This window comes from Malania oleifera, chromosome 4 (genome assembly GCF_029873635.1).
Source record: "Malania oleifera isolate guangnan ecotype guangnan chromosome 4, ASM2987363v1, whole genome shotgun sequence".
In the NCBI taxonomy this organism is placed as follows: Eukaryota; Viridiplantae; Streptophyta; class Magnoliopsida; order Santalales; family Ximeniaceae; genus Malania; species Malania oleifera.
The window spans coordinates 48,066,501-48,092,167 of NC_080420.1; the positions used below are offsets into that span (position 1 = coordinate 48,066,501).

The following is a 25,667-nucleotide window of genomic DNA, read 5'->3' on the forward strand; positions in this document are numbered from 1 at the left end:
AATGCACTCATAAATGTAGGTTGTTCAACTGTGAAACCTAAATCCACAAGTGCCATAATGAGAAGAAATCCACTATGAAACAGGAATAGTACAATGGAGAAGATTACATAAAGCTCTCAAGTCCCAAAGACTGATTTCCCCATAATCAAGGCTGTCAACAATTTTTTTTCCATCTTATTTTCTTCTTCTTCTTTTTTTTTTTTTTTTTTTCGTACGTTGGTGTTATTATTTGCATCATTCAGCCATATTACTCTGCCTTACTGCTATGTTAGTAAGCGTGAGTTAGTAAAGGTATTATGGTCATCACAATGTACTCGACATATATTATAAATAGAGGGAGAGACCTATCATTGTGATTAGGTCTTCCAATCTACCCAATATTCAACATGGAACTGAAGCAAAACGTGAGCTAAACCATTAGTGCGTAGCCACTGCCAAACCAAATCCTAGGTCTCACAATCCCATGCAAACCTGCCACCACAGAAGGATTGTCCACACCACAAGAGACAAGAAACAACTCCAGGAACCATCAGATAAATTCCTAGACGTTTGTTTAAGAACCCCTTCAAATTTTGCAAAACCAACCCCATATAGCCACAGAACCTGCCGCTCTTCAAGTCTGAAACTTCATCGCCAGCCCCCACCACCCCCATGCAACAACCAAAAGCCAGTATCTCAGACCCCACGTGTCGGCACATGAGAGCTTTTTGAACGCTATTATTGGTCCAATTCCTTCCTGAATGCCTTACTACTTCCGTACTCCATAATATCAAGTTATCAGGCATGCCTTCTGTTCAAAATCAAACCTTTTTTAGTCACCCACTCGTAGCACTTTGTTGACGGTTGTTTGAAACCATTAGAGCTGCATGTTAGTTTCTTGGGGCTGTGGCAGTGTTATGCTAGTTTGTTTGTGTCTCTTTCGTCCTTCTTTCAATTGTTCACCTTTGTCCATGGTCGTTCTGGTTGTTCAAGTCATTGACCTTGTTCATTGTTGGTCCCCTATGTGGATGTTGGGATGGAGTCTGTGAATACCAAATTATGTCCCTTGATCATTGCCTCAAATAATGATTAACAACCAAGATCTTGGAAGGAAAGAGTCGTGTGCAATGGTCTAAGGCTGTCAAGATACATTTGACTTAGGTAAATCTGAACACTTGTTTCAAACCAGGCATAGTGATAACAAAAGGAAAGAAGCATGGATTCAAGAAGATACATCGATTGTCTCCCTATTGTGTAACCCATGGAATCGTAGGTTGCATGGAAGTGCATACATCTAGCCGTATGCAAGGAGATTTCGGATTATGTCAAGCTCTTATATTCCAAAAACATTACATGTATGTATGATCTATCCCAGGAATATTTCCAATTACAACAGGGAGACAAGAGAATCTCAAAGTACTTTGCAGAGATGAAGTGCATCCATGAGGAACTTAACATCGTGCAACCCATATCTGCCTTTGTTTAAGAGATGCAAAAGTAGAGAACAGACAGTTCTTCAGTTCCTAGCGGTTTGAAATCCAAGTTTAGGCAATCTGATCTAGATCCTCGGTAGTGCAAAGCTGCCACCCTCTCCTGATGTTTAGTCTTGTGTCATTTAGTCATCCTCCCGCACGAATCCCTCAGCCCCTACTTCTGCTGTCTCAACCCCTGGGTCTAAGAAGACTGCTTTTGTTACACAAGGTGATTCTAGTTTTCCACCAAGTAGCTGCAGAAATTCTCAAAGTGGTTTGAGTGGCTGTGGGGGGGAGGGATGGACATGATAGAGGGCTCCCTGCAAGCGTGGTCTTAAATTTCCACGAAATTGTCGAAATTTATGTCAAAATTTCCGATTTCTATCACCCTCGAAATTGAAATGGCACTCGATTTCTATCTTGCATAATTTCCGTCAAAATCTCAACGAATCATCCGAAATTTATCAAAATCTCGAAATTTTAGCGAAACTTTGTCGAAATTTCAGATATTTTAACTATACGATGAAATTTTGTCAGAATTCAAAGGAGAAATTTAGGAGTGAAGTGAAATTTCTATCTTAATTTATTTTATCCAAACAAAAAAATATTACAAGTGCTTTTGAAATTATATGAAAAAATAAACTTACAATAACATTTTATTTAACCATTCATGCCTAAATTATCATTATTTGTATAATAAATTTCATTTGTATTAACTGAATATGTTTAATGTATATTATCTTACAAATATGTTTGATACACATACTATTTTACAATTTTTCCACCTCATACAAAACATAGACGTATTTAATTTGTAATATATTAGTCCAAAAACTTATATTATTATGTTTGTTAACCATTTCTAAAGTTTCACAAAGAATTCCATTCTTTACTACTAATTTCCGTTATTTTTCAAATCGAAATAGAAATTGACATCAAAATCAAAATTTTTGTCGAAATTTCCGTACTTTTAGAGCTTCGAAATTTGAGTCGAAATCGAAATTTAAGACCTTGCCTGCAAGTGAAAACATTGTGGGCAAGAAGGTCATACGATTGAGCATTGTTGGGATCTTCATGGTAAACCGCCATGCATTGCCAATGTAGCCACCACAGATTCCACATTTTTAGACTTAAGTGGGAGGCAGCATAGCATATCAATGTTAGATAAGGAATATTCCAAGTTCCAGCGGAATTAAGCATTCTAACAAGCTTCTCTCCCCATTGCATCTCTTGCTCAGGATACCCGACAGTTTGCCTGTTGTGCAGTATTTCTCACAATAGTTCTTGGGTTATAGACTCAGCTACTACTAATAATATAACAAGCTTCTAAAAGCTTACCTCGTGTTACTGTTGCTAATGGTTCCACTACTACTGTTGAGGAAATAAGGACAGTAAATTCCCTTCCTTCGTCTCTCTTTCTTCTATTTTCCATATTCCCTAGTTTCTCTTCAATCTTATATCAGTTGGCAAGTGTTAGATTATCAAATTACCTAAAAGCTTAAGTTGTTAGGTAGTGGACCAGCAGCATATATCAAGTCATAACATGCCCCTACACGAGCAGCCCAATTGCACATGGAGAGATAATGCACAATAAACAACACTCATTACAAGGAATAAGATCATTCTTAATGTACAAACAACAAATGTGGGCAAAAGGACAAGAACCCAGGACCTCCCAGTAACAATGGCTCTGATACCATATTATATTACCACTATGCCTAAAAGATTAAGTTGTTAGGCAGTGGGGTAACAATATATATCAAGCTTTAACAACAAGATTACAAAATTCATGAATTGTTGATTAAAAACATTCTTTTGTCATTTTATTGTCAACTTATAATTGGTGGAGAACATAGAACTTTACGACTTTGAGTCGCTTTCTCCTTCCATTGCGTGCACTGCTACTGCTACGCCACTCCAAAGCCATTGTTGCTTTGATCATCCTTCATTAGACAAGTTGGGAAAGCATCATCATACTCCATTTGCTTCCCAAGTCAATAAATGGGCAATAAACCCTTTCATGCTAATCCACTATGATGTTTGGGGTCATACCAGAAACTTGATCAGATATATATTCCACAAGAAGTACTATGAGCCAGGTTCTTGATTCTCCGAGAACAAGTCACTCAATGGAGAATTCACATCTTGAGATACCTCAAAGGTGCCCCTGGAAGAAGTCTCTTATATCAAGATATAGATGCAAATTAGGTTGGATCACCTTCCAACAAAGCATCTACAATCTAGTATTGTATTTCTATTGCTGGTAAATTGGTATCTTGGAAGAATAAAAAACAAAATGCGATGGCCAAGTCAAGCACTAAGTCAAATTATCAGACCATGGCTCACACTACATGTGAATTCGTTTGGTTAAGCAACGTGTTGGAAGAACTTGGTTTCCCACATTCTCGGCCTATGGAGTTGATGCATGATAATCAAGCTACTATTCATATAGCCTCCAACCCAATTTTCCATGAACAAACAGAACACAATGAAGCTGATTGTCACTTTGTTTGGAAGAAACTTGTGCATAAGCTCATTACAACCACTCATGTGAAGTCTAAATTCCAACTTGCTGATTTATTCACTTAAGGATTGCTTGAGTTAAATTCATATATAACAAGCTAGGAGCATATGATATCTATGCTCCAGCTTGAGGGGAAGTGTTCCTTATTATTTTGATCAATTAGCATTATTACTACGTGTTGTTAATATGTTAATGAGCATGACTTAGTAAGGGTAAGGTCATTGTTATGTAATTGACATATATTACAAGTGGAGGGAGGACCTATCATTTACATCTTCCATTTTGCCCAATACTTCAACAATTGATAAAAAACATTTATAAATTAAAAAGGAATTCGATGGGAGTTCACCCAATTATCAAGAACAACAAAAGAAACTATCAAAAAATCTACAAAGGATCCAAAGCAGCAATAATAAGAGATATGAAGCTAGTCATTCTTCTTTTAGCTTTTCCAAAGCATACTCATTCCCTTCAAGGTTGTCATTTCTCCCTCCAAATGATCCAAAGCAAATCAAAAGAGACCACATCCCAATATTCTCTATCTCTCATCCTACATTTGGAGCCTCTCCAAAGCTGCAGTTCTACTCCCACTTCACTTATGACCAACTAGTTAACTACCAAAGTAGCATAGACTAAGCACCATAGCACCCTCATTCATTTAAAATGCAATAAAAGATGATTAGTGATTTCAAAGTCTTCCTTGGATCAACAGTAAGGTTGCTTGTAACCAATTAGTCAAGGGTTCGGACCAAGGAAACAACCTCTCTTCATATAAGCTAGGGGAAACTGTTTATACTATGAAGACCCTCCCCCCATGCCCACAAAGCAAGAAACATTGCGGTCTAGTGCTACAGTCCAAACACTTCACACCTTGTGAAGGGTCGTGAAACACTAGCTAAAGCACTCTTACTTAACTAGTTAGCCGAAAGTATACCACAATTTACCACAAAAACACATTCACAACCATCAAATGCACAGTAAGCAAAAGCAATAAGTAATCATGTGAGCAAATGAGAATCATGCGGTAAATTGTAAAAAAATCAACTCACTAATAACACCTCTGAAGGCCACTTGTGTTTAGCCAAGGAGGCAAACAGGCTAAACATGTTTACATGCTAGTGAGTATTACAATGATTGATGAACACTCACTCTACCCCTAAAGAGCTTTCTGTGTTATTCTAGCTCTAGCGCTTGGAAACATAAAATTGACCAAGGAGCCATATTCCTATTTTACACAAAGGCATTAACCCACCCAATAAATAAAACCAATACCACTATTTATATGATGGTTACCAATCTCATGTACAAAAGGCAAGCAATCACTGGCAACCATAATGCCCTAAACAAGCTTGGCTTGTGACACCCAAAGATGCCCTTTTTTACCTCTTTTAATGAGACAATCAATCTTTAGGATTCTTTCCCATGTAGCCACCACAGAAAGAAGGCACCCTTGGTCCGAATTTTAGGTTTAGAAACAGATTTCTAGGGAAAATATGCTTCTCCTATCTTGCCTCCCTTCTTTTGATCCATGAATAATAAGATTTCAATGAGAAACTACCACTTTTTTGGGTTTAAAAGGGGGGGGGGGGGGGGCAACGGGGATAAGGGAGAAACTTCCAATTTTTGAGTTAGGCTAGGAAATTTTATCCACACCCATTCCATTCACCCCCACTATCATATAGTGACTTCAACAAACTCAAGCAACCATCCATTTCAAGCTCTCTAAAGTTACTTCAGAATATTAGGTCCCACCTTTTTTTTCATCACTCTCAATCACCAAGCTGTCACTAACTTATACTTTCATCTACAGACAACCTCTATAATCAATGAAATTGACATTTTATAGGGGTATAACCATATCAAACATAGGCCAAATAAAACCTTAAGGCCATTGTCAACCTCAAAGAAGACACCATTGCTGAACTCCTTCTCCCAATCCTTCCCAAAAAATTTCCAACACCCCACCCCACGAGAATTCCTACCATCTACCACTACTAGCCATATGGCTTTTCTCATATTTAGCCTGTCACCTTTATTAACAAGTTTGTCCTCTCACAAGTATACCTCCAAGCCATTTTCCAAGCAGTGCCTTGTTCATCCCCAGTAAATCAAAGACATCTAAACATCCCCAATTGAATAGGGCTCTTACAATTCCCTTTCTTACCAGATGATGCATGAAGGCATCCCACTTCCCCAAAGAAACCTTCTTTGAATGATTTCAAGTCTTGGAGGGAAACTAAAATAAGGATTAGAAATAAAGGCAAAATATTAATACTTAATTCAAAAGACATTGGATCAATATCAGCAGACCTCCTTCAAAAAACAAAGGCACTTTCCAACCAGCTAGTGCATTCCCAAATTTTTCCATCACAAGCACCCACATTCTTCAATACTTTACCTCAAGTAGAGAGTCCAAGACCACACCCCAAAACAGGTGCAACATCCTGCCCATCCTAAGGCCTCCCACTGGAACACTCAGCATTTTCCCACAATTCATTTTCAAACCAAACACTACTTCAAAAGCAAAGAGAACATACCTAAGAGAGAAATTTCAATCTTCCATTGCATCTACAAACAATGGTATCATCAATATGTGAAACTTCTAGATATTCACCTCCAAAGTTCCCCATTGTCAACCCTTGTGGCCCACTTCCACTACTTTTGCAAGGATTTTGTTGAAAGAATGAATAGTAAAGGGGATATTGGATCCCCCTTGCCTCAGTCCTCTCCTATACCCAATGTCCCATTCACAAAAATGGAAAGTTCCGCTATAGATATATGCCACCAGATCCAAGATCGCCACCTTGAATTAGACTTGGCAAAGCAGATCGGGTCGGATAATCCGTGGCGGATAAGGCGGATTATCAGGTGGAGAAATCATAATTCATATTCAACTCGTTTAAGTGACGGATTAGGCGGTTTCAGGTCAGATAATTAATGGCAGATGAACGGATAATCCGCCATTCTCAAATATAATTTTATTAACAACTTATTTCGTGTCATAATAATTTAAATTGTATACGACAGCTTGCAATTAGTTTGTGTATTAACTTTTCTAGTAATTATTTTAATCATTCAATCGTTTAAACTAATTAACAACTCCTGATTCATGTAAGTAAAACTATAAGCATTAAAACATAATAAATTAGTCCCAATCCAACTCAAAATAGAAACTCAAACTGTGTGACTTGTGTGAGTCTCTCTAAAATCTAAATTGAATTGCTAGTCAAGATGGATGACTGTTCCTATCATTTTAAGTGCCTAGGTTCAATCCACTAGTACACAAAGTTTTATCCAGATCCTTTAGCAACTCATAAAACCTTTTGACATCCTCATTCGGCCCTGTGTAGGTTCTCGACTAGTAGTCTCTTCTCTAGGTGAGCCTTCAAATTCATTCTAATTGTGCCTATGCATTTGAAAGACCTCATATAGCATCTTATGCATATCACCAACAATATTTGGGACTTATTGCACTTAACTTTCATTATTTCTAGTAAAATAACTACTAAGAATGGTTTTCCAGTAAAAACAATTAATTATTATAGTTTAGATTAATCCCACTAAGGTTATCACGCACTTTCTTTTTGACTCCACCGCCATGCATTTGTGCACTTCACACAAAAACTTGTCCTTTTATAAATTAGAAATATAGAGTAGATGATTACTGCCCGTTGAAATAAAATTAAGTCATAAGAGGCAAACCCTCTGGTTGTTTAAAAATCAAGACAAGTTTGAAGATTTAATTAAATTAATCAGCCAAATGAAGATAGACCACAAGTTTGAAAGATTTATTTAAATCATTCAAATGAAGATAGGCCGTATTAGACATAAGAAGATGAAGGAAAAGAGTATTAATAATGAAAATTACCTACAAATTGCAATGCTTTTAAGGAGGGATTAGGTAAGCAAAATGGAAATGATTAATAGGTGTTTGGTGAGGGTTTTGCTAGGCGTGTACTCTGCAATGAGTATCCAATCAAAATTCTACAACTTTCCATACATTGCAACTTATCAACAGCTCACCCATGCCTCATCCTAAGAAAAAATAAAAGTCAAAATAGAGAGATTCATTACACCCTACAAACTGAAGGAGGGGGAGAGTAAGAGGAGAAAATACCTACAAAGGTCTTGAAAGCAAAGGCCTGGAGATCGAACAAACAGTTTGGAAAGAAGCACTGCTATTGCAGATATTTTGATTTTCACTTGGAGAAAGGAGATTGGAAATTATTTTGGAGGGGCGGCAAGAACTAGGAAGGTAAGAGGGCAGCGGGCAGACTAAATAAACCGCTACCGCGTGGAGGAAAATACCAGCAGTTTCATGATAGCTGGCAAGGGCCGAATGGGCGAGTGGCTGGGCGAGGCCACAAGGGAAGACTGGGTGAGGGAATTGTGGCTCGTGGCCGTGGGTGCAGTCAGCTATGGCAGTGGCAGTGGGAATCATCGTCATCGTGGGATGTGGCTGTGCAGCTGGAATTGAAAGTTTTAACTTTGAATCAATGAAACCCAAATAGGATTTGAGATTTGGGACTGGGCTGGCCTGGGAGTGGGGGGGAGGAATTGACGGACTGTGGGCAGTGGGCCTGTGGCCGTGTGGGCTACTGGGCTGTTTGTGTAGCGTGGGTCATGTGTGCACTGCCGCACTGGGCTCTCCATACTTGGGCAGTAGGCTGTGGGCTGTTGGACTATTATAGGTTAATTAGTAATGGAATATTAAGCGGTTTGACGGATATCTGTCGAATAAATCCGACCCGACTTGCTAAGAAGGTGGATATGAAAATGGAAAACCATATTCGACTCATTTAGCAAGCGGTTGATTATAAGTCGGTTAAAACGGGTCAGATACGGATCGGATTAACGGATTTTTATCCATTTTGCCAGCTCTACCTTGAATAAACCCCATTCTCTCAAGGACATACTTTAAGAAGCCCCCAGCAAACATGACCATAGGCTTTCTAAATCTCTAATTTGCAGAATACCCCTAGGATGCCTTCTTAAGACTTGCATCCACCACTTCATTGGCTAGTAGAGCTCCATTTTTTGAAATCTATTTGTCCTCCTTAGAAGCATGCTAGTAGGTTCCAACAACCTTCATAGTCACCCTCTTCAATCTGCCAGCTAGTACTTTGGCAAGAACTTATAAACACCACCAAAAAGGCTAATTGGCATGTAGTCCTCGAGATCTTTACCTCCACTTCTCTTTGGAATCAATGCAATGAAAACTATGTTAAGCCTAGTCACACATATTAATTGTGGTATGAAATTACTTGAGCACAACCAAAATATAATATGTAATGACAGTAGGGCTGCAAACGAGCCGAGCTTTAGTGTGTTCATGCTCGGCTTGGTAGACAAAAAACTCAGCTTAGACTTGGGCCCAAATGAAAACGAGCTCAAAAATATGGGCTCGAGCTCGACTCAAAAAATGAACTACAAGCTTAGGCTCAATTCATTTCACCTTTCCACAAGCTCAATTTTTAGAGTACGAATTAAACTTCAAGAGCAGTCTGTTCTATTGAAGTAGATGAGGCCCAAGCCCACTACCCAAATACATTGCCTTTTACTAGATTAAGATGGCATTTTGAAAGGAGGAGTGAGCTTCCAATTTTGTGAGGTAATCACTGTGGGACAACTATCGTTTCTTTCATCTCCTCCAATCAGCAACAGAGCTCAGCTTCCTAAGCCCTGGCTCCTTCAACAACATATTCTAATTGAAAAACCTAAACCTATGTGATCAACAACAATCCTCTATCGACATGTCGAACATTGACATCTGAGGAAAACAAGATTTCGGCAGTCCTCAGCTGCCCGCTGCTGCTGCGTATGCTGCGGGTGTCTCTCTTGCGCAATAGGAAATTGTAGATGGAGCCAAAATTCTGGATGTTAATGTCACCGGAGGAGCTAGAGGAATTCTTCCAATCGAGCTTCAAGATCGTCACCGACGACAAGACAAAAGGAACACCTATAACTGAATTATGGTGGTGCCTAATTGCCCATGCTTCACCTGCCAATTTGATTTTTTTTTTTTTTTTCAAAAGGTACCGATTTTATTTTTTTTATATAAAAGTTTTAAATTTTCCTCAATTGAGGTTAGTTAATTTAAAGTTTATAGCTAGTTTTGGTTCAGAATTTTGGGGAATTGGGATGTGCAAGATAGATGCATAGAACATTTATCATATAGGTTTTTCAATCAAAGTTAAATGTGAAAATTTTATTAAATTGATAGGCTCAGAATGTTGAATTTGTTTTATGCATAAATGAAAACTAGGTGTGGGGCCGTCAACTACACATCATTTCACATATGTTATCTAAATCAAGGGAAAGCACTTGAGATTTCTTGAGGAGGAGAATATGGAAGAAGAATGAATGAATTATAGATGATAAAAAAAGGCAGTGCGGTGAAATTGAAGTCTTCCCATTTCCCACACTGAAAGATGCAAGTCTTCCTGGGCCTCCCCTTTTCTATATAAGCCCCCTTCCTCACATGTGTTTAACTTACCACAATAGTTAATTTAACAACTTACAAAAATAAAACATTCTCTAAGTATTGAAACTAAAATCGAGCCTCTTAACACGCCCATTTTCAAGCCTAATAAATGAGCCCATTCAAGCCTATAATCAAGCTATTCACGATCCAAAAACGTGCAAGCCTATCTGTGCTCAAGTTTAGCTCGTTTATTAAACAGACCCAAAAATTGAGAATTACTCATTTAGATAATAAACAAGCTCAATCAAGATCTTACTAAGCCGATCTCCAGAGCCACTCTCTTACTATTACTAAGGCGAGCTCTTAAGCCACTCATGAGTGGCCCAGTTTGTTCATAGCACTAAAAGAAACCCCAATTCTTCTAGGGAAAGAAAAACGCTGAAGAAAAACCATCAAGGTCTAGAGCTTTGTCTCCATTAAGTTTCTTCACAGCTGTCAGCACCTCTTCTAGACCCTCTTAACCAAAACCCCCCACCTCGACAAGTCCACCAAGTATATTGCTAGAGCAAAGCACAGGAAGAAAACATCAGCCAAGTAATAATTGGCCATACCTTTAGGCTAAACTGAATGTCATAGTGCAGTTGTGTTACATGGGCATATTATATAAATGACACCAGTTGTATAAATCCTGTCTAGAAGAGCAAATTAAACACTTTATGGCCGCCATGCCAGCTCCATTGCTAAAACTGTTTTGCAGGATCAGAATGGCCCGTGCAATAAACGGATTACTCCTAGTCTTCCAGCCTTAAGTTACAGAAGCCTCAAAAGAAAGGATAGCCAGTCCACTAAGTTTTCTGTCCACCAAAAAAAGAAAAAAATAACTAAATAAGTCACAGATAAATGCATTGTATCAAGGCATTTCACAGACATGCCCCTATGGATCTACCCTCTCTTCTCTCTTTTTTACCAATTCTTTATCAAGCGGAGTAACACTGATAATTGGACAAGAACCAAAAAGCACAAATTCAAGTATTCAACGAGCTGTCCGTGGAGCACACCCTTTTTTTTTACTTTTTTTTTTTTTTTTTTTTGGGGGGGGGGGGCGGAGGAGGGTGTTACATCTAATTTGGTTATTTACCTCTAAATTATATCGCAAGTATTGCAACTGCAGCTTCGAGGATGGAATCATAAAAGAAAATTCCGAATTCTTACACCAAATTTGCGAAAATAAATGCAATAAAGGGGAGGGAGAGTGTGTGATAATTACCGTAAATAATAGTGAGAACATTGAGCAAAATGATGCTCCTGACTTTTCTCGAAGCGAAAAAGATCCTCCGCCACAACGATCGCCTTCCGAACAATGATTTGAAACTTAACTTTCGTTTATATCGGGATCGAATTGGACTAGAAGAAACTACATTCTCTGAATTAACTTCTAAGGCGATAGATTTAGAACTCGAAAAATCCTGGTCTCTTAGAAGTGGCAGAGCTTTATCAGGCGACCTCACAAGGTTTACAGATTGCTTGAGCCTCTTCGTAGAGTTAGGAGTAGGAGTACAAGACCAAAAAGAAGAAGAACAGGAAGAAGAAGACGACGACGAAGAAGAGTCGAAGGAGGTGAACGTGGTTAGACGAGTTCTACAGTGATATAGAGGGAAACAAAATATGGTGGAATGATGGCTGTTTATAGCCTTCCTCGACCAGCTCCATGGTGATGGAGAAGCCATTGTTGAGAGAGCTCTAGCTCTCTCGCTAAACCCCAGAAGCCACGGTAATTGAAGCACCAGAAAACTAGACAATCGTAGTACGTGGCGTACACACGAGAGTAATCGTTTAGGCTACGTGGAATTTCATTATTGGCTTCTTTAGCAGGGATCTTGCGTCTAAGCACGTAGGAATCAGCTTGAATAGAAGGGAGTTTTCTTCAATTTTAATTTTTTTTAATAGAAATTCTTTAAAAATAATTCGAAATGAACATTTTTTTCTCAAAATGATGCGTCTCAAAAATCATTGGTCAATTAAGAAAAAAATATTTGATGAACTAGCATCCTTTAATTAAAAGACCCTACTCTTTATAGTGTTTTCTACTTAAAAACATTGTATGAACCAACAATTTTTGCATGTTTCATGTTTATTTTAAGTCAAAATATATATGTAACGTTGAATATTAGTGAATTTTAATTCAAATTATCTTAAATTGAAAAATTAAGCAAGATAAGATTAATGACTTATATATAATTATATGTAAAATTTAAAAACTAAAATTTTTGAGTTAAACTAGTGCTCACACATGACCATCAAGTTTGTTCATGAAAAAATCATGATACTAATCTACTCTTCAATCATGTTGAAATTAAAATATTAATTAGTATATTTTTTCGTTTTTTGAAGTTTTCCATCTTTAGAGGTGACTATATATGCACATAATGCTTTGATAACCCAAAAGCTCATGCTTTATATTCACTTTTTTTTTTTTTTTTTTAAATTTTACACGTAATGCTTTAATAACTCCTAAAGTTAGTGTTTTATATTCACATTTATTTTAAATGAATTCACCTATTGATGACACTTATGATCAGTTCATTGTTTGGTAATTCTAAAAGTTTTCTATTCTTCGATTAGATATTTGGGTTATCGTTGGGTTTTGATGTTCTTTCTCTTCATGATTAAAGGTTGTATCTCTGATGAACTATTAGAAACCTCCTCCATCGTAACCAGAAAAATGACTAGGGCTTTTATCTTCCTTATCTGATTAGGACTTCTCAGTGATTATCTCTTCCTATGGTCGGCGAAGAAGGACATTGACAATCGAGAGCCAAGGAAGCGATTGTTGGATCTACCATTGAAGCAAGACAAAAGAGGGGAGGAGAGATATTTTAAAGAAGATAGATAAAGGAAGGCGTCATTGCAAAAAGAGGGAAAGTCATGTTGCATATCCTCTGAGCAACTAAGAGTCAATTAGAGGTTGATACACCCTAAATATACCAAGATCAAATGGTCAATCTGCCATAGAAGACAATTAGGACACGACAACAATCACGGTCATCGACACTCAAAGGCAGCTACTTAGAATGGGTCAAACGCCATAAAGGCCAGAGTAGCTCACACTCGCGCCATAAACTGCTAGTGTCAACCTCATAAAGGCCAGAGCGATTTACGCCTGCGCCATAACTCGCCAATAAATGGCATTACCTCCCAGAGTCAAACTCCTCTGCTATAAATAGGGAATCAGGTGAAGAGGCAAAGGTATCACATTCTAACCTCATTTCACTATTGCATACAACCTCTCTAAAGCATTCCCTTACTTAGGCATCGAAGAGATCCCTCGAAGTACACCCTGGGTCCTCTGAGCCACCTTTATTTTCATCCTTTTCAAGTGATCAGAGATCGGAAGGCTCATCAAAGGTCCTTGACATTTTTATCCCGCAACAGTTGGCGTCGTCTATGGGAACGCTTCTAGAAGGTGTTCATCCCGCTTCCGATCTTGATCCCTGAATAATGGCAGCAACCACCAACTCCATATCTGCCCCTGCCACAGGCGATCAGTCACCCCAGTCTGTGCACTCTACACTCATAGACCGCTCATGAGTCACAAAGGAGGAGTTCCTTATATTCCAAAGGAGAATGGAAGCCACCCAGAACAAGATGGAGAATATGTTTAACATGCTCTTACAATAAAAGAGTTGTGGAGAACATGCCCTTCACTAGTAGCCGATCGATCCTAACTCACTGGAGAAAGCAGAAGACCCAAAGGAGAGCAATAAAAAAACAAATTTCCCGAAGAAAGTGGAGGATGCGAATAGCATGGTAGCAAATGAGCAACGATCGACTAAGCTAGAAGAGAGGATAAAGAAGATAGATCAGATAGAAAAAATGATGAAAAAGGGACGAACCAACCCCTCTTATGGAGAAACTTTACTAAAGTCTTCAAATCCACCTTTCACCAAGGATGTGATGGAGGTCCTGCTACCCAACAAGTTCAAGATGTCAACTTTCGAAAGGTATGAAGGATCAATTGATCCAGTCGATCACTTGGATACCTTCAAGGTATTGATGTAATTTCAAGGCACACCTGATGCCATCATATATCATGCATTTGCTGCCCCCCTTAAAGGAAATGATAGGGCTTGGTATCGAACCCTTAAGCCTGAATCGATCAGCTCTTTTGTTGAGATAAAGCAGCAGTTCACCACCCATTTCATTAGTAGTCGAAATGTAACTCCCCAAATATAATTATTACATGAGGATGTAGTGAATCTAAAAAAAAAAATTAAAGAAAAAATAAAAAATAAAAACAAAAGGTAAAAAAATAAAAAATAATAATTAATTTAATTTAATTTAATTATTAATTAATTAATTGGTTAATTAGTTAATTGATTAATCAAATAAATAAAGTATCATGATATATATATATATATATATATATATATATAAAATAATTTAATATTATAAAGCATATATTGGAATCTCCTGAGGATTCAATTCCTTTGAATTTGGGCGCACGCCCAGAAGCTTCCCAGCTTCATCCTGCTCTCCCTCACTCTCCTCGTCTCCTCTCCCTCTTTCCTCAATTTCTCGACAAATATTCGGTCGATCAGAAAATCGAAAATACCGTTGGGTTCCTAGTTCCGCCACCAATATTTCTACCGGAGCGGATTTGTCATAGGAGCGATGTAGGCACTATTCCTGGGGTAAGGTAATCTTTCCCTATTTTATCAGTTTCTCTTTAGATCTTTAGCCAAATTGACGATCGGGCACCACCATGGGGTTCTAGTCGCAATAGTCGTCATTTTGGTTGGAGTAAATTTTTAATTTGGGTTTCCTAGGCATCATTCCAGAGCGAGAGTGAGATTTGGGGAATTAAGTAAATTGGTTATACTTGAGGGTGTAATTATTTATTTGAAATTTATGGACCTAGGAAATATTAAAATAGTATTTTATTTAGGGTTGATTTAATAGAATTAGGATTCTTGATTTAGAGCTTGGATAAACACCGCGGGTGTAATTTCAGGACCCTGCGGGCATAGTTCGGAAAAATCAAGGTAATATGATCATTTTGGAGTTTAACAATTTATTTAGATTATTGGGAGTCTAGGAAATGTATTATATAATTATGTTGCAATTCTGTTGAATGTTTTGGGGAAATGGAAATTGTACATTTTGTGTTGGAAATGTCACGAGTTCAGGATTGAATTGTGTGGGCATCTCAGTAAGCTGGGTAAGGGAATAAATTAAGTCAGAATTTTCATGAAAATACTTATTATTCTACAACATTTTATTTCAAAAATTATGTATGATATAAAATTATGTTTGGAAAAATTAATGTTGTTTATAGGGAATGTATATATATATATATATATATAATCAGAGAAAATGGTTTAATTTGTGTGGCATGGGTATAAAATCTTATGATTTATGTGATGACAAAATGTTATGTTTTTAGAACCTTCATGCTATTATTGTTTTCAGGAAATGGTTAAAATAGTATAGGAATTATATTTTTCGTAATTTATGTGAAACGGCGCAAGGGTCGTAATTTATAAAATGACGCAAGGGCCGTAATTTACGAAATGATGTAAGGGCTGTAATTTATAAAATGGCACAAGGGCCGTAGTTTATGAAACGGCACAAGGGCCGTAATTTATATGAAATGGCGCAAGGGCCATAGTTTATATGAAACGGTGTAAGGGTCATTAATTTATATAATATGATATGAAATGTCGGCGCAAGGGTCATAATGGAAGATATGTTATTTTTATAAAAATATTATTGTGTTAGATATTATGGTGAAATGATTATATTCAGCATATGAAATACAGTATATGATATCAATACCCGGATGACTTAGTTTAGTTCAGTTTAGTAGCACAGTACCTTAGCTATATATGTATTCAGATTATGTTAGTGCTACCACATGCAACAAGGGGCTGTGGGAGATTGGCAGTCGATGTGGCTTTAGTGTAGAGTTGTAGACGTTCTCCTGGAAGTTCGGACCAGGGTGGGGCAGGCCCATCGTACTTACAGACTTATATTGATCTAGCATGGTCGGCCAGACAATGTTAGGTCCCGCCTTCGGGCCATACAATCGAGTCATGTGGGGGTAATACATGACATCAGCTAGCTATCCATCTTGAGATTTATTTCACGTATTATATGGTGATATAAGATGTTTTACGTGTACAGATATATAACATGACATGTATGCTACTTTCAAATATGTTTATTCAGTATTTATTATACAGATTTCTCATATATGATTTATGTACAGTATATGCTTATGACACATGAAATACCTATGTTGCCACACACTGATATTAGTTTATTTCCCTTATTGAGAGATGTCTCACCCCAACTCTAAAATATTTCAGGGAATCCAGGTAGGTGAGTGAATAAAGTTCCGTAGCGATAGTGGTCGCCTGATCTACCCTACCTGAAGGGTAAGTCGTTCCACTAGGGTCATATGGATTTTGGGGTAGTGATCTTAGGGAATTTTATGTTCATGTTGGGATGTGTGTATTTGAATATGATAATTTTTTGTATAACTCTGGTATTGTGTTTTTTGGACTATTTGATATGTGTATGTTGTAGCCTTCCGCTGCTAGGGTGTCAGGTTCATTTGACATGTTTATTTGCCAACACCCATGGGTCTGGGTGGATTATGTATGTGGTAGTTATGATTATTGATAGGCTAATATGTGGACAAAAAAATAAATGTGGAAATTAGGTAGGTCGTTACACAAAGGATCTCCAAGACCACGACCCATCGGATAAGTCTGGTTCAAGGAGAACCGGAGACGTTGATGAAGTTTATACACTGCTTCGTCACAACAAGCCTAGAGATCCGCAACTTAGATCACGGGGTGGCACTGGCAGCCCTAACCATGGCTCTCCAGCCCGGAGCCTTTCTATACCCGTTAGGGAAGAAGCCACCAGCCGACATGGGAGAGCTGATGGTTAGAGCATAGAAATACATCAACTTGGAGGAAGTGATGGATATGAGAAGAGATCAGATCAAGTTGAAAAGAAAAGGCGCTACTAGAGAGGTCAACGAATCTTCTAGAGCTGAGAAAAGATAGGAGAATAGCAAGCCACAAAACAGCTCTAGGGGGATGGGACATACCAATAAGTTTCAAAATTGTACTCCCCTAAACATACCTTGAACTAATGTACTAATGCATATAAGAGAGAAGAGGTATGTGTCATGGCCTGAACCTATGCGAACACCCTCGTATAAACTGAACATGTTAAAGTTAAGTCAGTTTCATAGGGATCATAGACACAATACTGAAGAGTGCATTTACCTAAAAAAAGAAATCGAGGCCTTGATTAATAGAGGTTATCAGTCAAAAGTTTTGAAGAAAGAAAATCCCCGAAAGGAGTTTTGTGAATAGAAAAAGCCTGATGTAGCTAAAAAAGAGGAACAGATTATTGGAGAAATTGTTGTAATCTTTGGTGGTGTTGTCAGCGGCGGGGATAGCAGAGGAGCTCGAAAGAGATATGCCAAACAGGTGCTCTTAACAGAGATAAGGGAGCTAAAAGGAAAAAAATAGAAGCAAGAAGACACCATAATCTTTAGCAGTGAAGCTGAAGAGGGAGTATAGTTGTCTTATGAATATGCCTTAGTAGTGTCGCTACTTGTGGCCAACTACAAAGTAAGACGCGTGTTGATAGACAATGGGAGCTCAGCCAACATAATATTCTGATCAGTGCTTCAAGAAATGAAGATTGGCAAGGAACGCTTAAAGTCTGTCTCCACCCCTCTAGTCGGGTTTGGAGGAGATGTAGTGCATCCGCTAGGTATGATAATGCTCCTAGTGACAATGGGATCTACCCCACAACAAATCACCTTGATGACTGATTTCCTAGTGGTTGATCGACCTTCGATATACAACATTATACTGGGCCACCCGTCGCTCAACGTAGCCCGAGCGATAACATCCACCTATCACCTAAAGGTAAAGCCCAACCCCTCACAAGACTAAGATGATCAAGGGAGACCATATGGCAGCTCAGAATTGCTACGTGATGGCATTAGAGGGTAAGAATGAAGAATGAGAGTCTTGGGCTATCGAAGACCAAGAAGTGAGGGGGGAATACCCACAAATCAACACGCTTGACGAAGACCTTATGGGTATCCCCACAAATGGTAATCAGGAAAGATGTGTGCGGATTGGGAGTTGCTTATCTGACTATTTAAAAACTGAGTTGAGCTAACTATTGAATGAGTTCGCAGATGTCTTTGCCTGGTCGGCTGATGGCATGCCAGGGATTGACCCTACAATCATGGAGCACAGGTTATAGGTAGACCCAAACCACAAACCTGTGAAGTAGAAGAAGAGGAGCTTTGCATTGTAGCGGATCAAGGTGATAGATGAAGAAATGATGAAACTAGTACAGGCCAAATTTATCAGGGAAGTCAGCTATCCAGAATGGCTTAGTAATGTAGTCTTGGTAAAAAAAAGCCAAACGGAAAGTGGCAGACTTGTATTGACTTCACGGATATAAATAAGGCGTGCCCAAAAGATAGCTTTCCACTTCCCCACATCGACCGACTAGTGGACTCAACATCTGGACATGAGCTCCTGAGTTTCATGGATGCGTATTCGGGATACAACCAAATCCCAATGCACCCAAGAGAGGAGGAGAAAACGTCATTCATCATGGAAAAGGGACTCTACTGTTACAAAGTAATGCCTTTCAGGTTGAAGAATGTGGGGGCAACATACCAGCGGCTGGTAAATAGGATATTCAAAGACCTGCTCGAAAAACAATGGAGGCATATGTGGATGACATGCTGGTGAAAAGCCTGAGAGCAAAGGAGCATTGTAAAGATATAAAGGAGACATTCAAATTGTTGTACAGGTATCAAATGAAATTAAACCCTTCCAAATGCGTATTTGGTGTCTCTGTAGGGAAATTTCTGGGCTTCATAGTGACACACAGGGGAATAGAAGCTAACCCAGACAAGATACAGGTGCTACTGGAAATGAAAACCCCTCGAACAAAGAATGAGGTATAGGCTTAACAAGAAGGATTGCCTCACTCAGCAGGTTTGTCTCCTGCTTGGGAGATAAGAGCCTAACCTTTTTTAGGGTAGTGCAAAAGAAAAGAGGATTCGAATGGGGCGAGGAGCAAGATAAGGCCTTCAAACAACTCAAGCAATGCCTTGGTTCCCCCCCCCCCCACTACTAGCCAAGGCGAAAGCAGGAGAGGACCTCTACCTATACGTGGCTTCAACTCCATATGCGGTCAACTCGGTCTTAGTTAGAGAAAAAGGAAGGCAATATAAACCCATCTACTATACCAGAAAAGTACTGAGGGGAGCTGAGATAAATTACACCACAGCAAAGAAGGCGGCCTTTGCGGTTATCTGTGCAATATGAAAGTTAAAACCATACTTTTAGGCGCACAAGATAATTGTGTTTACCAACTTACCACTAAAATAGATTCTCCATCCGCAGGAGACCTCAAGGAGAATGATGAGATGGTCAATTGAGTTAGGAGAATTTGACATATATTACAAGCCAAAACCCACTTCATGGTGGAACAATCATATGAAACAACTGAAGAACCAAAGGTCTAGAAACTACATATGGATGGATTGTCTAATGCAACCGGAGGAGGAGTGGGGCTTATCCTTACAACGCCAAACGGTTTGGAAACACTGTATGCGCTAAGGTTGGAGTTCACAACAACTAATAATGGCGCTGAATATGAAGCCCTGCTGGCAGGTCTACGCCTAGTAGAGTCCCTCGGAGTGGCTCCTATTCATGTGTCGAGCGATTCACAATTGGTAGTGGAGCAAGTGAAGGGAGAATATGAGGCTAAGGAGCAAAAAATGAAGAAATACGTAGCAAAAATGCAAGAGTACATCAAAACATTCACTCAATTTGATATAGAGCACGTACCATGATCGGAGAACAAAAAAGTTGATATGCTGGCAAGATTGGCCTCAGCTACAAGGCCAAATTAGAAGAGCGTCGTTTACTTAAAAAGAGTTAGGAAGCCTTCCTACGAGGAGGCTGGTGCAAACTTGGTGGTGGTTCAAACTAATGAAGGGGAATAAAGAACCCCCTTAATAGAGTACCTTTGGGACGGGTCTTTACAGACCGATAAGAAGCAGTCTTAAAAAGAGTTAGGAAGCCTTCCTACGAGGAGGCTGGTGCAAACTTGGTGGTGGTTCAAACTAATGAAGGGGAATAAAGAACCCCCTTAATAGAGTACCTTTGGGACGGGTCTTTACAGACCGATAAGAAGCAGTCTATGAAGACAAGAAGGAGTGCAGCTCGGTACACACTGATAAATCAAGAGTTGTACAGGCGGTCCTTGACATTTCCATACCTGAGGTGCTTAGGTACCAAAGAAGGAGAATACGTGCTAAAGGAAATTCATGAAGAAAAATGCGAAAATCACCTGGCCAGTAGGGTCTTAGCCCACAAGGCTCTGCAATAAGGGTTCTACTGGCCCACTATGAAGAAAGATGCGCTTGAAATGGTTAAACGGTGCGACAGGTGCCAAAGTTGCGCTAGAATACCACACATGTCGGCCAATATTATACCCCCTCTGATGAGCCCTTGTCCCTTCACTCAATGGGGACTAGACATCTTAGGACCATTGCCTCAAGCAACATGCCAAAGGAAATTTTTTTTGGTGGCTATTGACTACTTCACCAAGTGGGTAGAAGTAGAAGCCTTGGCTCACATAACAGAGCGTAATATCACCAGATTCGTATGGGTTTCGGTGGTTTGTAGGTTCGGCATTCCCTGGGGCTATAGTCACAGACCACAGAAGACAATTTGACAACAAGTGCTTCAAGAAATTTTGTGTCGACTTGGGCATAAAACTTCTATTCACATCTGTTGCACATCTGCAAAGCAATGGTCAGGTGAAGAACATGAACCGAACAATACTGCACGGTTTAAGAACACTGTTTGAAACGTCACAAGGTAGATGGGTGGAAGAGCTACCGTCAATAATTTGGGCATACCACACAACCAACGAGCAGCCACGGGAGAAACCCCTTTTATGCTGGCCTTTGGAGTAGAGGCAGTCATTCCTGCTGAGGTCGGAATACCCTCCTGGCGGAGACAACATTTTGACACAAAGAACAACAATGAAGAACTGAGAGTAGAATTAGATATCTTGGAAGAAAGATAGGACCAAACATAGTTGAGAGTCGCGGCATACCAACAAAAAGTGACCAGGTATTACAATGCTTGAGTTAAAGCATGAACATTCAACCTAGAAGATTTGGTCCTCAGGAAGGTGTGAAACAACCAGGAAAAGCCGGGATCAAACAAGCTGAAGTCCAATTGGGAGGGACCCTACCAAGTCGTGTCATAAATCAAGTCGGGGACATACATTCTAAAAGAATTAGGGGAAAGAAAATAAAAAACACATGGAACTTCGATATGTTAAATACCACTCTTGAAATTCCATTACTCAAAAAGTTGCACAACAGAAATAAAATTCTATTACTCAAAATGTTGTACAACAGAATTAAAGGACTGAATAGCCAAAGGGTACTATCAAAGATATAATAAGATGACAAGTTGATCTCTCTAATCATCAGCTTTACTCCCTTCCCCAATCTAAATCTCCTCGGTCTTGTCCATCTTCTCCCCCAATTCTGGGCTTTCATTGTCGTAACCATACGAGCACACACCAACTAGAGAAAGGTCAGGATGCATCATTGAAAACTAAGGTGTAGTCCCAAGAGGAGGGGTGAATTGGGTTATTTAAATTTTATTTTAATTCTTTTTAATATTCTTAACCTCTTGTTGATTTAACAATCACAAGAGGTCTTTGGGGGCACGTGAACCACTCTACTCAGTTTGTACTTTGTCCAAGCCCATTGGGTGATGATAGGGGACATGATAGGAACCTTTTATTAATAGGGAATATAGCTTAAACCACACATATTTAACTTTAGCTTCCTGTCTTAGAATAGAGCCTTGGTAAAAATTTGTAAGTAATAAACCCACCCGAGGTTGGGACAGGAGCCTCATCCTTCTCCACATGATTTAGTCCATTATTTTGTATATATTTTTGAGTTCTTCAGGTTGTTTCCTATATTCTGCATCCATTGTAGACATGAATACTACTTGCTCAAAATTCAAATCACCTTATGGACAACCCAGTAATGGTATTCCATAAGGAAGAAACAGAGGTTCAACAATATTTTGGAATTCAACAAAATCATTAGAAAATTAGTTGAATTGAAAGAATTGAGGTGATTAAGGAATGAATTGAGGAGCAATCTAGTAAAGTTGGGGCATTAAGTGAATCCTCAATGATTGTGCCCTTAATAAATTCCCACACTTCAAAAAGGACCTTTTAGTTGCTAGGTCTCGCCTCAACAAAAATGGAGGATAAAAAAAAAAAAAAAGTATGGCTATAGGGAAAGGAGTGACTAAGGAAGGAGTTGAATGCTCAGCAGATAAGGTCAGCTTTTAGGAGTCATCGGAAGAAAATAAACATGTATGCAAGTTCTTAAATTGAAAGGGTTGTACATCAAGGCCATTTGCATAGCCATGGCCAATGGGTCCTTGCTCATGTTCCAGTTGCCTACAAAAGCAATGCACCAAGGTGGTACGAATCAAATTCTTGATGTGAGTATCATGTTGGGGCAATAAGCCACTGAATTGAAAAATAATGGCCTATGAAGCGCAAGATACAAGCTTTAAGGGATGCAGGGTGGTTGTATTTTGATAAGAAAACTAATACACATGGTAATCCATTGCCTAACCATGGTGGATCATAGTAGTGAAGGGAAAACAACAATTCTGGGTTGGAAGATTGACTAATGGTCAACTTTTCCAATACGGAAAGTGCCTAGTGGTTGATGAAATCAACGAAAGGACAACGTCCCATATACTCTTTTTTGTTCAAATTATTTTGAGTTTTAATGAAGAAAAATGCATTTCTGTTTCATCTCATATCCATGAAGGAAAAATGGTAGAACCCTTTGAAGAAGGACATAACAGTCATGACTTTTTATTCCTAACATCGTACCTTCCTTTGTACTTATCCATCAAGATATGTTAGATGCATAGCCATAAGGAAACTTCATTGATTTCAACCACTCAAAGAAATTTTTTTTTCATCCTTCAATGATGTGTAACATGTTGATGGCATGAGAAGCTTGTCCCCATCATGAATCAGGTGCAACTCAAGTCATATTCCCATCTCTTCCATATCCAGGCGAGAATTTGCATTATCCTTTGTCTTCCTATTTCTATCCAATAATGTACCAATCAAATTCTAACAAATGTTATTCTCAATGTGCATAACGTTCAATTTGTGGCGTAGTGAAAGATCTTTCCAGTATGACAATTCAAAAAAGATGCTTCTTTTTTCCAATTTAACTCAATCTCAGTACGTTTCCTTTTTCTACTGGTGGGTGCTTTCCTAAATTTCACATTTCTTATCAACTTCAACTGGTTCAATATCTCTTCCCCACTTAGTTGATTTGGTTGCAACTTTCATTTAGGTTTTCCATTAAAGCATATATTAGAATGAGTCCTCCAAGGATGTCCAAGTGGTAGAAAATGACGATGACACATAAAGCATAACTTCTGTCCATGCTTCAAGGATAAGGACCCGACGTCCTTATTACATACTAGGCATGCGAAGTATCCTTTTGTACTCCTCCCCAATAGATTGTCGTAATTGGAGAAACCATTAATTGTCCACAAAATTGCAGCATAACTGAAATGTTTTCCCATTTTCCAAATCAAATGTCTCCACTCCTTCCTTTTCATAGTTCTTTCAACTCATCAATTAATGACCTTAGTTAAGCATTAATATCATTACCAGGTGCCTTCGGTTTAGGAATAAGCAAAGACATGTAAATGAATGATTCTTTCATATATCGCCATAGTGGAAAATTATATGGCATTATCATAATTGGCCACATGCTATAGGGTTGTTCATGTTACTAAAAGGACTGAAACCATATGAAGCAAGGTCAAGTCTGATGTATCAAAGACCACTAAAAAACCACAAATGCATTATGTCAAACTTAGCCTAAGCTTTGTGAATCTGCTGGATGGTTAAGGGTGTTTTCCTCTTGAAGATGTTTCTCTTTATGCTACCTCATATCTGCAGCAGTCTTTCTGGACATGTATAATCTTTGAAGCCTTTGTATATTGAACAATATCGCAATTTTTTTTGGGGGATCCTTTTACCCTTCTTGTGATTAGTTTTATACATTAGTTCACCACATTCTGGACACTTGTTTGCAATTTCAAATTCACCATAAAAAAGTGCGCAATCATACCTACATGCATGTATTTAAGTGTAACCGAGACCCAAATCCCACAGGTATGTTTCCGCCTTATAAAAAGACTTTGGAAGTGTTTCACCATCAAGCAACGCCGCCTTAATTAGCCTCAAATTCATATTGAATGCACTCTGAGTTTTACGATGCATTATCCTTGAAAGAAGAAAATTTATCAAGAACTAAATTTTGAGAACATTTTATAGTTTGGGTAAAGTGGCACTCGTGCATCCCTTACAAGATTAGCAAATGATTTATCGAGTTGATTTAATTGACTAGGATTGCAAGGTATGCTACCTACTGAACTAGATTCAAGACTAGTATGTGACACATTGCCATCCTTCGTGTCCACTGCATTCCCCCTTTGCAAGTTACCTAACATTCCGATTAGCTAATTCGTATGTGTACCACCACCTCCTACATTGGCCCCCTTATCTTCATCTTCATCATCATCCCTTAGAATTTTGTAATCTAGCTTCATCGTGAAACACTCATTTTGTGTAGCTATTGTCACTTCCATAGTCTAATAAATGTTTTTCAACAAAATCATGTGTCGAAATGTTATGTTTTAACACATTTCTTGCAAGGACACCTTATTCTACTAAATTTCTCAATACAGGGACGTGCGAACTCTATGAAATCTTGTACCCCTTTGATGTATTCTAGCAGAAATCTACTCTGAGCCTTTATCCAACTCTTATCCATGTTCATTAATTAGCCTATAAAATCTTCAAGTAAATGATGTTGATTATATTCTCATAATTTTTATAAGGTATGCATCATGAATACTAAAATCAACCACCTTTTTTCTAAAGGGTACGGATCCTATACCATACGGGAATGATGGAATTACATTGCAGTCTATCGCTCAAATTCCTTGATCATACTCATTCTAAATTTCGGCAGCATCTCCCCATGGTTCTCCAAGTACAAGAGATGGGGGAAGTGAACATGTTGCTAGTTTTTCATCACTAACAAATTGTCATG

At 38.6% G+C, this 25,667-nt stretch overlaps 1 protein-coding gene across 4 annotated transcripts in view; it reads right to left on the bottom strand.

Annotated features, from left to right (window-relative positions):
- The window catches only part of LOC131153566 (uncharacterized), a 48,618-nt gene extending 36,340 nt beyond the window's left edge, over positions 1 to 12,278 (bottom strand). Inside the window, exon 1 of one of the 4 annotated variants that reach the window (XM_058105956.1) lies at positions 11,667 to 12,278. In XM_058105956.1, coding sequence (XP_057961939.1) covers positions 11,667 to 12,126 — 460 coding nt within the window. In that variant the 5' untranslated portion in view covers positions 12,127 to 12,278. The remainder of the gene's footprint in view (positions 1 to 11,666) is intronic. The other 3 variants (XM_058105957.1, XM_058105958.1, XM_058105959.1) reach the window with 3 other exon arrangements.
- Between the last annotated feature and the right edge of the window lie 13,389 nt (positions 12,279 to 25,667).